General features: G+C 40.9%; 1 protein-coding gene across 9 annotated transcripts in view; it reads left to right on the plus strand.

Moving 5' to 3' along the window:
• The first annotated feature begins 309 nt into the window (after positions 1-309).
• LOC5578219 (cullin-4A) overlaps positions 310-18,255 on the plus strand; it is a 38,908-nt gene continuing 20,962 nt past the window's right edge. For 2 of the 9 annotated variants that reach the window (XM_021839964.1, XM_001656812.2), the window contains exon 1: positions 5,817-6,304. In XM_021839964.1, coding sequence (XP_021695656.1) covers positions 6,163-6,304 — 142 coding nt within the window. In that variant the 5' untranslated portion in view covers positions 5,817-6,162. Of the gene's footprint in view, positions 596-5,816; positions 6,305-18,255 lie in introns of those variants that run through there. The other 7 variants (XM_021839958.1, XM_021839959.1, XM_021839962.1 and 4 more) reach the window with 7 other exon arrangements.

Raw genomic sequence — 18,255 nt, forward strand, 5'->3', positions numbered from 1 at the left:
TAACGATAAACTTGCGACGATCGACGCGCCATCATATTTCATATAACGGAGGTTATTGAAACTAACTTGGAGGTGATGATTTGGAGGTTATTTGGCAATTTGGAGGTTAAAATCACCTCCAAACACTAGCGATTTTGCGGTGGGATGTTGACGTATGATCACGAATTGGGCCATACCCTTACCACTGCCGCCGCAATCATTCAACGTTTGGGAAGGTTTATCAAACGTTTGGGAAGATTGATCAAATCCTTCAATGATACTCATTCCTCCATTCGCGAGCCCCCCGGTTTACTTTGACCAGCACGACGAGCAGCGTTTTCGTACTGGCTTCATCAGAAACGCGATCTCGTTCGGTTCTTCGGTGTGTTGTGCAAAAATATCGTAATTTTCGCTGAAAATCGGTTCATTTGCGTCCTCTTGCCGCTCGTGTCGGAAATGATACGCAACGGGTGACGCGATTCCGTCAGGAAAGTGACCGAAAGGTGTTGATCAAGCAGTGAAAAGTGGAATTTTGTTCGTGCGATTTATCGCCCCCAAGGTGGAAAAATAAAAATCCCGACCGCCAGAGTGACAGCTGAACGATTTGTTTTTGGTGGTGTGTGTGACGTTGTGCGCGCAAATAGTCGGCTGCACGGTGCGTCGCCAGACCGTTGTTATGAAAAAAAAAAATCCATTAAAATTTAATTCTTGAATCATTCTGCACCTCTGAACCAATTTAAAAAAAACCTCAGGAAACAACTTGAGACATCTTGATTAGATGATATTAGCCTACAACTTCAAAATAAGCTATTTTAATTATTCAATAGCACTGAAAATCCACAAAATCGCCCAAGAAGGTGGTCAAGCTGTTTTAAACTCGTATACAATAATTCTCACATACGTTAAAATTAGAAATATTTACAAAAAAAACGACTAACTAACTTACTTTTCAATAGAATATTGATGGTGCATAAAATTGAAAGTGTCCCTGTTGAATATTATTCATTTACAGCTTGTTTCTAGGCTTTCACACTAATGGTCAGCCCACTGAAGTCTGCCGTATTTATTTTGCCTAACAATATTAGCACAGAGAAACAGACGTAACTGCTAGAACAATTATCAATTTGAAACATAGTCACTTAAACATTTACGCCCAATGCTAAAAATAGTTCATTTAGCCAACCGCGAACTAGGTGGCGATAGTGAGCAAACGTCAAACTCGAACAAAAGTGATGCGAGCGCCACGAGTGGACCGTCGGCCAACTACCAAATATTAAAATTGGGCGCTATTCTGCTGTGCGATGAAAATAATTAGAGTGTTACGTCTGTTTGTCTGTGATATTAGCTTTTTTGTACAGCTGATACAACTTTTGACGAAAACGTCAAGTTATTGTCCTCAGCACCTCACGTTAAAATTATCGTATTATGTACGCTGGCGGCTGAGAACCACAGGAAACATCTTCACATGTCACAGTGCTCAAAGATTAACGAAGCCTTGAAAATGTTAAAAAAATATTTAAAATTCGTTTATATTTCTTTGCATGGGAAACGTAACAAAATCGTCTTCCGTTCAAGTTTCCTTTTTTTCTGGCGTTACGTACCAACTAGGACAGAGCCTGTAATTCAGCTTATTGTTCTTATGAGTACTTCCACAGGTATTAACTGAGAGCTTTCTTTGTCGATTGACCATTTTTTGTATGTGCTGGCAGGTACGAAGACACTATATGCCCTGAGAAGTCGAGAAAATTTCCAGCCCGAAAAAATCCTCGACCGGTGGGTTTCGAGCCCACGACTCTCAGCTGAGTTTTTTTAACTATAGCTGTTGATATTGCGATTATTTTGAAAATTTCCCGTTCTGCGGTAGCCGCCAAGTACTTCCGCAGCTGTCAATATTCTACCGCAGACTTGAAAATATTTTTATCATTGAGCGAAACCACCTAATCAATGTATGCTTGTAAAATCCGAAGCTTTGAAAACAGTAAAAAAACAATAATCATTAGCGTGGTTTCCAAGGTATTATCGTAGCCGATCGATGGATCATGCTTTGTGGAAATCAGTAATGTGGCAACTGCGGTAGCTTTCTGTTCTACCGTAGAACGGAAAGTTATCTCTAAAATTGCAATAACTGTAAGGAATATTTTATATATTTTTTAATATTGCTTCCAATATTTGCTGAGATATTTCAGATAATCTTTCGGCCCAATGTCATCCCCGATGATGTTACCTCAGTACACCCTTCATCACGATTTGCTTGTTCGCTACTTTTTTATACTGGGTATGAATTGTTGATCATAAAAAAATACTGAACAATCAGCTTAGCTGTCAGACCCATTCCGACCCTAATATTGCAACATTACCGAACAATGTCGATAACTCAGTAAAAATATTTATCGACTTTTCAGTAGTTGAAGTATTTTACTTACTTGTCTTTAAAATCAACTGAAAACAAACTGATGCGCATGCGGGAATGTGTCAAACGAGAATCTCCTGCTGTAGAATCATCCGGCATCCAGGAGACACGTATGTGGCGACCAAACTTTTCCTGCACCTATTTTGCGCTTTCTCGTGGTAAGTTGTCGAAATATAGTGACAAAGTTAACCATTTCAAACAATCAAATCGGCTCACTGGTAAATTTTGTTGGTTTTCATACAAGATGTAAACTCGTCACCATCATTGAGTTTGCCTCTTGCATGGAAACCAACAAAATAATAATGTCTTGTCATATATTTTTCGACTACTTCCATTGAGATAAGAGCTTATGGTAGAGGTTTATTTTCAAAGAAAATGCTTGACATGTCCATATCGATTGGGTTTTTTATTAGTTCTTCTTTCTGGCGTTACGTCCCAACTGGGACAAAGCCTGCTTCTCAGCTTAGTGTTCTTATGAGCACTTCCACAGTTATTAACTGAGAGCTTTCTTTGCCAATTGACCATTTTTGCATTTGTATATCTTGTGGCAGGTACGATGATACTCTATGCCCTGGGAGTCGAGAAAGTTTCCAACCCGAAAAGATCCTCGACTGGTGGGATTCGAACCCACGACCCTCAGCTTGGTCTTGCTGAATAGCTGAGCGTTTACCGCTACGGCTATCTGGGCTCCCTATTTTTTATTAGTATTATTTTTAAATTAATCAGAATCAGGAAGAGCAAAGGGTGAATCATAGAAAAATGCAAAATCCAGTAAAACGCTCTCAACTTAACTGGCCAAGTCAGTATTTTCCATCAATCAAAAACATTTTTGGTTTACTGTGTTTTTTCAGTAATCGTAAAACTTACCGAAAAATCCGTAGTTAAAAAACCCATTAAAATTTTACTGGGATCGGAAATCTGAATTGACTGTGTAACAACATATTTAGGACTCTTACTCTCTGTATCATCCACCATGTGCTTCGTTTTCGTAGGAATCATCGTGATTTTTTTTATCCCTAGGTTGCCCATTGTCTTCTATAAAAATTCTAAATACAGATCTCCATTTATATTTACGATAAACAGCATTCAAGTTGAAAATTTGCCTAAAAATGCACAAAAATCGTAGCGAGACTGTTATGCGAATATTTACAATATAATATACCAATATATTTGCACACCAGTCCCATTGTGTTCATCGGCTCGTTCGACAGCTACTAAAACACTGTGCTTGTGTGCTTTGGCCGTAAATATTTATAATAAATCTTCGAGCTGTTTAGTAGAATACCTATAAGTAGATAAAAAAAACTAATTTAGTACTATACCATTTAACTCCATTAGAGTTTGTATCCTTTGACAGATACGCGTCTTTTGACCTCAACTGTAAGGCCGTCTTCAGTGTCGTGTACTAGACTCGACTAGATAATGCTGAAATGGAATCTGATGGAAATGATTCGAGATGTTTCAGAACAACTGATTCAGCACGAAACTTGCTAATCTGTGATATGGGGGATCCAGCATGACGAAACAAATTTTTCAGGCATCTTCTGTAAGCCTCGACCGTAGATCTAAAATACAGTGGCTCGTAGGATGAAGCCGAGCCAAAGTCTTTCTGTATTTTCCTAATAAGAAGATGAACAATTTTAGATGATGTTTGTTATTTTAGATGATGATGTTACCGATGATGTTTTTTATATGTAAATCTTGCTTTCGCGTTGAAAAGTTTTTATTTTCCACACTTCCAAGCTAGTACTCCTTGAGGCAATTTAACCAGTTATCGAAAAACGCAAAAATACGTTTTAGTTCAATATTCCTGATTACAAGCAAAGAATCATTTGAAGTAGTATTGCTGTGTGCGTTTGAAATGCAAATATCAAATGCGGGAAAACCAAACGCGGTAAGATTTTTCATTAGGGAAGCGAAGTCAAAGATAGCTTTTCTCTGCTAGGTTGGCTATGATATGGATCACGGTTGTTAGGTGTCCTTTGATTAGTTTGTGTTACCACGTTTGGAACGCATTTGAACAAGATTTGCAAGTCAAACGCAAACAGCAATACATAAATTTGAACAAAAATATATATTATTTTATTTGTTTGTTCCTCATTTATTTTTATCCCCTCGTACCACCCAAATGGTTACGGACATAATAGAAGATTAATATTTGTATAAGCCTTAGCCAAAATCAAAATCTATTAATAATTGAAAATACATACTTATGTGTGACACCCACTAATTTGAAAATAATTCCGAAACAACGTGAATACATGACATTTACAATGCCGTAAGCGAATCTTTGACAAAAGGTCGAAAGGACAAAAGTCGAAGAACAAAAAAGCAGGGACAAAAGGTTGAAAACCTCTTCAAAGAAGGAAACATTTTCCACCAAGCAAATCTTCTCGACCTTTTGTCCATAAACCGCCGTATGCAAGTGTGTTTTAGTAGTACCGAAAGACCGAATATACTAGAAGTGGAACCCATTCTGAGCTCGACCACTATGTCTTTATACGGACTTTGATGTGACTGTTATGCGAATATTTTCAAGATGGGACAACACAAGTGGGGTTTGTTTTACTACATGTTAGGAACAAAGGCTACTTTTTAGCAGTTTTTATCGAGCTTCTGACGATGTTGAGTTGATTTATGCAAAAATCGCATATCGGTCAAAAGTCGACATGGGACTGTTATGCGAACATGGCAGTATACGTGTTAATCAACGTCACCTTACCAAGGTTTTCATTGAATAACTTTTCCAACAAGTGTCGGATTGTTCGAATCTTCTTCTTTATCTTTATTGGAGCATGGAAAAGTCAGTTTGAGTAGAGCTTTCTTAACATCTTTTACTCAAATGGGCATAAAACCTCTTTTCTTTTTGCATCAACAAAATACAAATTCCCAATGATATAATATTCTTAAGGCTAAAGTACACTATAAAAAGGGCCTGTTCACAAATTTCATAAAAAGTTACAGCTCATACAAAATTCGTAGAATTTTCATAGAAAAGGCATTATGATGGGATGGGTGGGTGTCAAAAATTGTCATTTTTGGCGTTATAAATTTGTGAATAAACACAAACAATACGTATCGTAAAGCTAATGGGCGACCTCTGGTTCTTTGCAAAAGTAAGTTTTCCCATAGTAAATCCCGTACAAACTTTGCAAATAGAAATTAATGCTTCTACTACTTTGCACGACTGGCGCTAAAATATAGTTTCACCGATTGAGCTGAAATTTTGCACTGTTATTATGGGACCCCTGTGCAATTCAAAAAATTGACTGTAGCGAGAATCTAAATTTTGTCCCACACTAGTGTAGAATCACCTCAGGAATTGAGCCCTGTACTATTGTTTTTTTTTTTTCATAACAACGGTCTGGCGGGGCACCGTGCGGCTGCGACAGTGTGCGTGTGAGACTGCCAGGTGCGCTTTTGACAGTCGAAGAAGCACGACAGCCAGCAACAACAATAAACCTCCTGATCGCCATCAGCAGGATTGTCATCTGCTTCGTTTGGATTTTGGATTGTTGTGACTCTCGGGTGTTGAAAGTGAAAGAAAAAAAAAAGCATACTTTTATCTGCAGTTAATTCGGTGTTGTTGCGTGTCCAATTAAACGGTGGTCACCATTTCGAAGCATAAACTAGAACCGTTCGGTGGTGGAGGTGGCGGAAGTGCAAGTCGTGATCTCTCCGGGAAGCGACTGATATTGCGGAACGTAGCAGCAATTGGTGGAGCGGAAGGCAAACAGAAAGCGGAAGAAGAAGCAGCACCGCTGGTAGTCGCCATGAATATGACCGAAAACGATCGGAAACGGGCCAACTTTTCAGCGCTCAGCAACACGAACGGAGCGGTTATCAAGATGACCACCAACACGGGAACGGGAAAGCCAGGGGACATCAAGAAGATCGTCATCAAAAACTTCAGAGGTGAGAATTTTCCGATTCTGATATTGCTTTGCTTTTGCTCGCTTGGGGGCCTTGAGAGGGGGTTTGCGATTGGAAAAATAATTACCATCACTAGGTACGTACCTATCGTCATTTTTGTTTTCGGTGGAGCAATAGCATTCGCAATCTGCCCGTAGAATGCGAGAAACAACAACTGGTTGAAAATAGCTTACCTTGAAAGTTTTTTTTCTTTTCGTATATGGCCGGATATGATTACGGCAGGGCAGTCAGTCTAATTTTGCTCCACTTGGGGCGTACACCTGTACCTACCGCTGTGTTGCCTTCCCTTTTCGCTGGGATCTGCTTGGTGATGCAGTTTCGATTTCACTATCGATAAGATGCGGGATTCAATGTGCTTAGCATAGTGATGAACCTGTTTTGGTGACATGATGATTCATTTTTTGACTGCTGTGTGTTTTATTTATAACGTACTAGATAATCTGGTGCTACTTTCTAGATAAACTAATTCCGGAACAAGAAATTATTAATATTTAATCAGATTCATTTTTATAGAATTATTTAACAAGTAAAAACCAAGAACATTGCCCACTCTGTCGGGAAAACCTCGAAAGTTTTAAAATACCAGAAAAAACGACAAAACGTCGGAAAAACTATTGAGTCACCGGAAATGTCCATATGAATTAAGTGATGGTGACTCAAGTAAGACTTATACCTATCGCAATTGAAATTGTTCGTATCAATTTTCTTTTAATTTATGTCTTTTACTTATGTTTCTTTCTTTATTGATGTGACTATTAACTTTCTAAGCTAGTTATTTACTTAATTGGATTGTTTAATGATCAGAAAATACAGTTTTTTGTAACTTGCTCGAAAGAGCTAATATATCTAAGTATGATACAATTTTATTGCGCTTCATACATTACCTTAATTTTGATTTTACCTATAGATGATTTGAAAAGGTTTCAATCCATTAGTAAAATGGCATTTCAATCTACATAATGATAGCTCATACCGAAGTAAAATTTTCTGAGGGACAATTCTAATTCATTCTATATATAAATATAAACATCTATTTCTATATAAACATCCAACTCGTTTAAAATAGTTCCAGGGCATCAAATCTTTCGAAAACTTAGATTCTGGTTATATTTTTTAACGTAGATTTAGAGTAATACAAATACTCTAAATCTACGTTAAAAATATAACCAGAATCCAAGTTTCCAAATGTTAATAAGGGTCAAATTTCCATAAGACCCCGGAACCACCTTACTACATTAATATAGGGAGGGGCCATTACATATAGCACTTTAACTTATGTAGCAGAAGTAGTCTCGACAAACTGCTTCTTCTAGCCGGCTTAAACTTTATTACAAACCACAAAATTTCAATCAAGGAATGAAATATTTCCATTACTATCAAACCTTATTTGACAAGATAGAAAAGCATCATGAAAAAGAGAAGTATTTAGTATATTTAAGTAATTAATAATGGCGTACCATTGGTACCTCGCGTACCTGCCGGAATAAAATAGACCCCTTTGTGCGGTCCTTAGCCTCTTGCCTAGCAACTCCTATCCCTACCTCCTCGTGGTACTGGCCGGGGTACGAGTAACCTTGGGGAAGATCGGGTAACCAACCCCCGGTGGGAACTTTGGTCGTATGCTGACAGGGAAGGGGGGGTTTGCAAACCTGGAGCGTCTGAACTCCATGTTAGGAGCGGCTCACAACAGCGTCTGTTCCCCATGTCAGGGGCGGCTGATCATCGTCCGAGTGCCAGAGAAGGACTCTAAGCTAAACTGCGCACTATGGCCCTCCGAACATTTAGGGGGAATGGTCCTCCGGAAATCTAGGGGGTTGGTGTCAGGCCCTGCAAGCCAACCGTAAAACACATCAGCACAGGAACGTCAACGAGAGAATACGGACCGGTATAATCGGCAAACACCACAGCGACGAAAATGGACTAGCGATTGGAAACTGGAGTACGTGGAACTGCAAATCTCTCAACTTCATTGGAAGTACTCGCATACTCTCCGATGTACTGGAGACCCGCGGTTTCGACATCGTAGCGCTGCAGGAGGTGTGCTGGACAGCAGCATTGGTGCGAACGTTTAGAGGTAATCATACCATCTATCAGAGCTGCGGCAACACACGCGAGCTGGGAACAGCTTTCATAGTGATGGGTGATATGCAAAGGCGCGTGATCGGGTGGTGGCCGATCAATGAACGAATGTGCAAGTTAAGAATCAAAGGCCGATTCTTTAACTTCAGCATAATCAACGTGCATAGCCCACACTCGGGAAGCACTGATGATGACAAGGACGCATTTTACGCGCAGCTCGAACGCGAGTACGACCGCTGCCCAAGCCACGACGTAAAGATCATCATAGGAGATTTGAACGCTCAGGTTGGCCAGGAGGAGGAGTTCAGACCGACGATTGGAAAATTCAGCGCCCACCGGCTGACGAACGAGAACGGCCTACGACTGTTAGATTTTACCGCCTCCAAGAACAGGGCCATTCGTAGCACCTATTTCCAGCACAGCCTCCCGTATCGGTACACCTGGAGATTACCTCAGCAGACAGAATCGCAAATCGACCACGTTTTGATCGATGGACGGCACTTCTCCGACATAACCGACGTCAGAACCTATCGTGGCGCTAACATTGACTCCGACCACTACCTGGTGATGGTGAAACTGCGCCCAAAACTATCCGTCATCAATGATGTACGGTACCGACGCCCGCCCCGGTACAATCTCGAGCGGCTGAAACAACCGGATGTTGCCAATGCATACGCGCAGCATCCTGAGGCAGCGTTGCCGGATGAGGGCGAGCTCGATAGGGCCCCTCTTGAGGACTGCTGGAGGACAGTCAAAGCAGCCATTAACGACGCTGCCGAAAACGTTGTCGGATATGTGGAACGGAGCTCAAGAAACGATTGGTTCGACGAGGAGTGCCATAACCTGGAGAAGAATGCAGCGCGGGCTGCAATGCTGCAGCATGGAACGCGGCAAAACGTGGAACGATACAGACTGAAGCGGAAACAGCAAACCCGCCTATTCCGGGACAAAAAGCGCCGCCTGGAAGAGGTGGAATGCCAAGAGATGGAGTTGCTGTACCGTTCTCAAGAAACGCGGAAGTTCTATGAGAAGCTCAACACATCCCGCAAAGGCTTCGTGCCGCGAGCTGAAATGTGCCGGGATAAGGATGGGAGCATCTTGACGGACGGACGTGAGGTGATCGAATGGTGGAAGCAGCACTACGATGAACACCTGAATGGCGCAGAGAACACATGCACAGAAGGTCAGGACAGCGAAGGCGATGGCTACGTCAGCACAGCGGACAGCGGAAACCAACCAGCTCCCACGATGGGGGAAGTTAAGGATGCCATTCAACAGCTCAAGAACGACAAGGCCGCTGGCAAGGATGGTATCGGAGCCGAACTCATCAAGATGGGCCCGGACAGGTTGGCCGCTTGTCTGCATCGGCTGATAGTCAGAATCTGGGAAACGGAACAGCTACCGGAGGAGTGGAAGCAAGGCGTTATATGCCCTATCTACAAAAAGGGCGACAAACTGGAGTGTGGAAATTATCGTGCAATCACCATCCTAAATCGCCTACAAAGTGCTATCCCAGATTCTCTTCCGTCGTCTATCACCTATAGCAAACGAGTTCGTGAGAAGTTATCAAGCAGGTTTCATCGACGGCCGCTCGACAACGGACCAGATCTTTTCCGTGCGGCAAATCCTCCAGAAATGCCGTGAGTACCAGGTCCCTACGCACCATTTGTTCATCGATTTCAAGGCGGCATACGATAGTATCGACCACATAGAGCTATGGAAAATCATGGACGAGAACAGCTTTCCCGGGAAGCTAACAAGATTGATCAGAGCAACGATGGGCGGTGTGCAAAACTGCGTGAAGATATCGGGCGAACACTCCAGTTCGTTCGAGTCTCGGCGGGGACTACGACAGGGCGACGGACTTTCGTGCCTGTTGTTCAATATTGCGCTTGAAGGTGTCATGCGGAGAGCCAGACTTAACAGTCGAGGCACGATTTTCACGAGATCCGGACAATTTGTTTGCTTTGCGGACGACATGGATATTATTGGGAGAAAATTTGAAACGGTGGCAGATTTATTCACCCGCCTGAAACGCGAAGCAACAAGAGTCGGGCTAATGGTGAATGCGTTGAAAACAAAGTACATGCTGGTTGGCGGAACTGAGCGCGACAGGGCCCGCCTAGGAAGCAGTGTTACGATAGACGGGGATACCTTCGAGGTGGTGGACGAGTTCGTCTATCTCGGATCCTTGTTGACGGCCGACAACAATGTTAGTCGGGAAATACGAAGGCGCATCATCAGCGGAAGTCGTGCCTACTATGGGCTCCAGAAGAAACTGCGGTCAAGAAAGATTCACCCCCGCACCAAATGCACGATGTACAAAACGCTCATAAGACCGGTAGTCCTCTATGGGCATGAGGCGTGGACTATGCTCGAGGAAGACTTGCAAGCTCTTGGGGTTTTCGAACGCCGAGTGCTAAGGACGATCTTCGGCGGCGTGCAGGAGAACGGCGTGTGGCGGCGAAGGATGAACCACGAGCTCGCTCAACTCTACGGCGAACCCAGTATCGTGAAGGTAGCTAAAGCTGGAAGGATACGCTGGGCAGGGCATGTTGCAAGAATGCCGGACAACAACCCTGTAAAGATGGTGTTCGCTACGAATCCGGTCGGAACAAGAAGGCGTGGGGCGCAGCGAGCTAGGTGGATTGACCAGGTGCACCAGGACCTGGAGAGCATGGGTCACAGTCGAGGATGGAGAGAAGCGGCCATGAACCGAGTGAATTGGCGTAATATTGTTGGCGAGGCTTTGTCAAGATAATTGATGTAAAGCCAAATAAGTAAGTTAGTAAGTAAGTAATTAATAAGTACTTATTTTCATGAAAACACCAATTATTTACCAAGTACAACATTAGCTGTTTTTTAAACTTGTATTCAGAAAGCAAATTTGAAAGTACGTCTAAACTTCAGTCAAAAATTTTTATTAATTATCTTTAAGCATGGATCTTCTACAATACCTTCAGTGATCTTAACTTATTTTTTGAGAATTAGAAAAAAAATAAAGCAGCACCCCTTAATTAGTGTTAAGTTATTTCATCATAATAAGAAAGCCATATATGAAATGTGATTTGTTATACAGTTAACTCTCCCTTACTCGATATTCCGTATCTCGATATCGAGTTAGAGAACCATAGTAAAAGTTGGTTTTCATGGCTAACTCGATGGAACGTAGTTGCACTGCTTTCGTGATTTGTAACTCGATGGTCCCTTCAATTTCGAGTAAGGGAGAGTTGACTGTAATTACCATTATCGTGGAAAGTTACATTATCTTTTTATGGATCCTATAACATTCCCCCGAATACCATTACCCCGAAAACCATCACCCCGAAAGTCAATACCCCGAATGGTCAAGTACCCCGAAAACCAATACCCCGAATAGTCCGTTACCCCGAATACCATTTCCCCGAAGGGACCATAACCCCGAATTTTCTTGGCACAAAAAATTGAAGATCCGACAAATGAATCCCATATACTCATTTCATAGAATTTTGATTTTCATTTGAATTCATGTTCTTCATGTTATCAAAGATTTATTATTCTTTTAATTAACAGCTATTCTTCATGAGCCAAGTGAGAACCCAAATTTTACTCACAGGCATGTACTTGATTTTGTGAGAATGATTGTGTTCACAGCAATAAATCATTTTTCGAACTGATGATAATGCTGACATGTTAATATTAGAGACCTTTTCCGCCCTCTTTCAAAAGCGTTATATTATTTGGTAATGCATAATTATATTTTTATATTTCTGGACGCAATGCGAGTTCAACATATTCTAAAATATCATTAGACTATGGTTTGAAAAATGTCAGATGAAAATGTTAACTAATATTAAACTGACCACTATTTCAAAAGTACATCGCTAAAGAACAGCCTATGATAAAAGAAGAAAAAATCACTGTTGAAAGCGTAAATAATTATGATGCCAACAATCACTTTGCTAGTGCAACTTCCGAAAGAATAGCCGATAACTAAAAGAAGGACAAATCTCTTGTTGGAAATTGTAATACTGATAAGATGTAATACAGACAAGTAGGGTGCAGAACCACTTCGGCACTCCCATGATTCACTTTAGCATGGGGGTTTTTTCTCGGTCGAATTGTCTGAAACTTTGCAGTAAGAAGCGCTTCATAATGACGCATATTGTGGCCAAATATAAAAAATATAAAAAACCCCACTGCCCAAGTGAATCAAAAGTGCCAGGCTCCCTAATGCAGGGGCGTATTTCCATTTTTTTTTTTTTTTGAAGTCACTGTCAACTTTGAATTTCGCTCAAGACTTGTCAGTCGATTTTTTTTTACCGCTATCGCTCAAACTTCAACTCAAACGGTACAACTCGAAAGAACAGCCTTTAACTCAATGAAGAGAAAATCATTGATTAAAATTTTTACACTGCCATTATACAACCTCGAAAGAACAGCCGATGGTTGAAAGAATAAAAAATCACTAATAGGAATAGTAGTAGTTACTAAGCCGAAAACTTTCAGGCTCAAATTCGCGAGTTTCCTTGAAGAATTTCTTGAAGTGCATCACTGATTTTCGGGGGAATGTCGTATTAGGGGAACTGGTTTTCGGGGTAATTTACCATTCGGGGTAATGGTTTTCGGGGTATTGTGTCATTCGGGGTAACGTTGCATTCGGGGTAATGGTTTTCGGGGTACTGGTTTTCGGGGAGATGGTTTTCGGGGTAATGGTATTCGGGGAAGTGTTATAGGACCCTTTTTATGTCATTGAAAAATCATTGTATTGTTTAATTTGTACTTCCATTTCAACCAAACTACTAGTTTGATTGAAATTTTTAGAAATCCCGATATTTCCTGGAACAAGCTTACAATCCTGGGACGAACAAAAAGGCCGAGCAATTGACAATCTAGTCCAGCCTCGGTAGGGCTAATCCTTTGGTCGGCGCGCCATAAGCTCCGCAATTCTAACATAACTAGCTTACCCGACGTGGCTAGCCACGTTCCAACGAAATTTTAAAGCGTAAAACTACGTATAATCTTTCAAATCGCTTGTACTGACCGCAAAATCGCCTAAATTTATGCTCTGACCATACTTCATCGAGCACATGGCCTCAATACTGTTGTAGTGTTCAGATCTGAAATAATTATAGCCTTATATGCTGCTGTAGTGTTCCTTCTGTTGTGAAATATTTCATATGTTCCAGAAGATTCTATGAATTAGAGAGTAGAATCTTACCAACAATTCTAGCATATTCTCCCGAATAGCTGACGTCATTGTCATTTTCCAAAATCCCAGTGTGGTGAACAAACCATCGACTCAGGGAAATATCGAGTCACGGAACAGGAATGTTTTGAAAAGCTGTTTTAGGGATCAAACTAAGCATAGTATGCATCCATGAGACGATATCGAGTCGTTGAACATCGACTCATGGAGATTTCACTGTAAATAAATAAATCTAAAATATCTGGTGCACATTCATCTCATTCATGTTTATCTTGCTTTTACATATGCCGAACTCGTTTCACAATACGATTCAAGTTCGACCGAATTACAATTTGCTTGAAGTTGATTCCTAAACAGACTACAATGATGAAGGGTTCCAGAATATTCTACGAATTGGAATGAACAATGTTCCAGAAAAATCCAGAATATTCTGTCAAAGAGCTATTGTAGTGCTCCACAAATTGCAATTGTAATGTTCTAATACTATAATTGACCGTTGTAGTGCTCTCAAATTGCTATTGTAGTGCTCAACGAAACATTTCGATGAAACATTTCAAAGCGTTACTGACAGACAGACAACTCTGGGATATTATATATATGATGTAGGTGCCAACCGTAGTTTTTTCGTGAATCGAAAAACACTCCGGGAATCGAACCCACACTCCGTAGCACGATGCGGTTAAATGCCTCGGTGACACTAACCGCACGGCTGCGGTAGTTGCTGCATTTCAGCACTCGGCATTCGCACATATTATCCTCTGGATTATATTGTCTGGGGATATGGCCCGCATGTAAGTAGCATGCAGTCTTTCACAACAAAACCCTAGAAATGGAGAAAATTTTCAACCCAAAAAGATAATAGATCAGAATCTAGAACTCTGTGAAAAGTGTGCTACGAACTGTCATTTTGACTACACAATTTTGTAGAACAAAGTTGCTATCGAAAACCTCACATTTTCAAAATATTCGAGAAAAACTGTTTTTTGGGAGTCGTTCATAAAATACATCGATATTTTGAAAATGTGACAAGATACAGACTAAAGCTAAGTATGCTGTTCCGCTCAAGAAAAGTAAAAATTTCTGCAGCAGAAATGGTCAAGAAATTTTCTACAGTGAGCTCCATTTGAAATGACATTTCTTTCCAACTGCGTACTGCGATCAAAGAAAAATGCTTTTCTTGACCATTTCTTGCAAGAAATTTTCCACGCATCGAGATAGGCGATTACTTTTCTGTTGAAGTGCATACTTCGCTTAAGGGCCGATTTCTTCACCTTCGCTTAAGGTGAAACATCTCGGAATCCAAAGATGGCCGTCACAATGGCCGCCTTGTGCCCCTACTCACGTTTTCAAAGGCACAAAACTGGGGAAATAGTTGGCAAACGTTTCTGATCTTCTTATTTTAAGCTTTCTGCTAGTGCACAAAGCCAAAATAAAAAGTTCACTGTTGGTGGATGCTTTCTTCGCGAGATTTGTGCCTTTGAAGTTTCAGTACAATCTAAAAAGTTGATTCCAAACTGTTTCACCTTAAGCCGTAAACCACGTTTACCCATACGATTAAACCAGGTTTAAGGCCTAAGCGGTGGTGAAGAAACCGCTTATAAGTGTCTTTGGCAAAGTTGTTTGTATTTAAATTATCTACAACCTTGTCAAAGACACCATATTCAAAGATCGTCATTTTAGAAATTTTAATTTACAGCGCCGCCTACGGCAAAGTTGTGAACTTACATCTACCGCCAATATATGCGCTATATTTTTAGAAAAGACCATTCCAGAAAAATCGTCTAGAAAGTTGAAGATACAATGGTACGGAATATATTTAGTAAAAAAATATTATTTTTATTATCAGGTGCTCCATTCAACAGTTGTAAATTCAGCGCCATTTTCAACATGCATTAAATTGTGACACGTTTCACGTCTTGCATTGGCTCGCAAAAAAAAACAGTGTGTTATAGGGTGCCGGTACCATTGGTTGTAATGTACCAGTAGATTGGACTATGCAATAAAACGTGCATTTTTCGATATTAACGACATGGGCTATTTTTGGTGGATAGATCGTCTCTAGTTTAGTCGATTGGACAAATTTCAGCTTTTAATTTTATCAAAAAGTCATATAAATAATTAAGTTTATGCAAAAAGTAGTAGCCGTCGTGTTCCAGTAGTGGATCAACGGATGGAAGCAGTTTTTAAAATGGATGTATAAAAATGAAAAAAGCCCCAGAGATGATCTCTATGCTTCATTCGAAAGATATTGGTTGCTGTTCCGAGGGAAAAATGTTAAACCTATGTAAAAATTTATCATTTTGTTTAAAATTCCTTGTATCGTTCCCGAACGTCTACTACTGGAGCACTAGCGCAACTACTGGAGCACGTGTACCAATAGTAGCTCAAGCGATTTTATGTTTAAAAATTAGTTTTATCACTCATTTTATATTTTTCCCATATATTAGAGGTTGAAATGTTTCTGTTGACGCAGATCTCTTTTAAGCCTTTTCGTTATTTTGTTATGATTTTTTATAGCTTAGGTAGTCCACTAATGGCACCGGCTGCTGACGGCTGCTTGGGCACGTCAGGAGTTAATCATCAATATTAACCTCCTTTCCCGAGCAGCCTAGATAGCCGCGTAGTGTCGGTAGCGGTTGTTTCAACTGGCTAAGAATTAACACTACACACTAAGCTCTTACGGTGAATTTCACCGTAATCTCAACAGCTGAACAGTTCGGTGAAATAAAACACCGTAACTTCGTCGGAATTTAACGGATTCCGGTGATTTTTTACCGAATACTGTAAAAATTTACCGTACTCCGTTAATTTATTTTACCGAACTGTTCAGCTGTTGAGATTTCACAGGAATCCGTAAAATAATTTAAGTGTGTACGGACTGCCTGTTCCAGTGGTAAAAGTCCACCTCACAGGTGACCCCTAATTTATGGTGTGATGCGTACCGTGCCTAGGAATGAATGGTTAGGGGGGTCTAAATAAAACCTAACCGCTAACGGAGCCTGTGGGGTACCAGGGCGCTCTCCACAGTATTGAGTCCTTCCTGTGCTACCCGGAGCAATGGTGCAGGTGACTTTCCCAAGCAACCAATAGTTCGGATTGTACTTAAGCAGTGAACTCCAGAGTTCACTTTTGGTACAAATCTAGTTTCAGTGAAACTTTTTCGCTGATTAAGAGAACACCATGGATATTAAATGAACTTCATTCTCAGAGAAGTAACCTATGAACTCATCAACAACTTGAAAGTTCAGAACAAGTTCGAACTGAACTTCTTTTGTACTTGAAGGTAACAATCAAACTTAAACGAACTTTATGTAAACTGTAAAGTTCGGTTAACTACTTAAAAAGGGAGCTGATTAAGCTAAAACATGCCCTTTTATCCGAACTTTTGGTTGCTTGGGTTGTGTTTCTCCGAGATAATCAGCTGCCCTTCTTTAGTCTCTATCCTGAGGCTTAATAAGGGTGGGATTATGAATATGTTGACATTTAATTTAAATTATCACTTATATGGATTCGCATTATGCGTTTTACACAGTGTATTCTGTGCTCTTTCGCCTTTGGCGATTTTAAATAGATACCGATCTGGTTTTTTCGTTGCTGGTCTTTTTCGTGCTGAGATTGCGAAAAGCTTAATCCTGCGTAGTTTGGGTAGTGGCTACGATTAGGTTAGCTCAGATCAATCTTCAGCATAGAAGAACAGCAACGATCAATCTTTGCAGACTCATGCAAAATGGTGCAGCCCAAGTGGCGCTAGTTCAAGAACCCTACTTTCGTAGAGGGAACTTCTATCTAGGTAACCTTGTGGACCCAGTTTTTGCTACTTTCAGCAAACTTGAAATGGCAAACTCGCGCTCCATGCCCCGCGCATGCGTGCTCGTTAATAAAGCAATCGTTGCTACACTCATTTCTGAGTTAACTACCAGAGATGTATGTGCTGTCACAATCGATGTTTCTGTTGGTGACCTCAACAGGAAATACGTCTATTGTTCGGTATATTTACCACATGATGAACCATCCCCAACGGATGACTTCAAACGAGTTGTCGTACACTGCGTAACAAAAGGCCTTCCGCTGATTGTGGGCAGTGATGCCAATGCTCATCACATCATCTGGGGCAGCTCGGATATCAATTTGAGAGGCTCCAGTCTGATGGAATACTTAAGTAGTACAGACCTTGGATTACTTAACATAGGCAAATTCCCAACCTTCATGGTTTCTAATAGAGAAGAAGTGTTAGACATAACGCTCTGCTCGAATAGAATCAGTCACGAGTTGACGAATTGGCATGTATCAGATGAGGAATCATTATCTGATCATCGCTACATCTTCTTTGAACATTCAAATGTAACTGCACAGACTTTGCGTTTTAGGAATCCCCGGTCAACAAACTGGGAACTCTATATTGAATTGGTTGCGACCAAATTTCAGGGATATTCTCCGTCCATTGAAAATCCAAGTGATCTGGATGATGCCGTTGATACTACAACATCCTACATAATGGAAGCTTTTGAAGAAGCCTCTCCTCTGCGGTCTGTAAAGACTACAAGAGGGACCCCATGGTGGAATTCCGATCTGACTAGACTCAGGAAACAATGTAGAAGGAGTTGGAACAGACGTTTAGCTGGATCAGAGTCGTTCAAGTCAGCTCGCAAGGCTTACAAGAAGGCTC

The sequence above is a fragment of the Aedes aegypti genome, chromosome 2 (genome assembly GCF_002204515.2).
Source record: "Aedes aegypti strain LVP_AGWG chromosome 2, AaegL5.0 Primary Assembly, whole genome shotgun sequence".
In the NCBI taxonomy this organism is placed as follows: domain Eukaryota; kingdom Metazoa; phylum Arthropoda; class Insecta; order Diptera; family Culicidae; genus Aedes; species Aedes aegypti.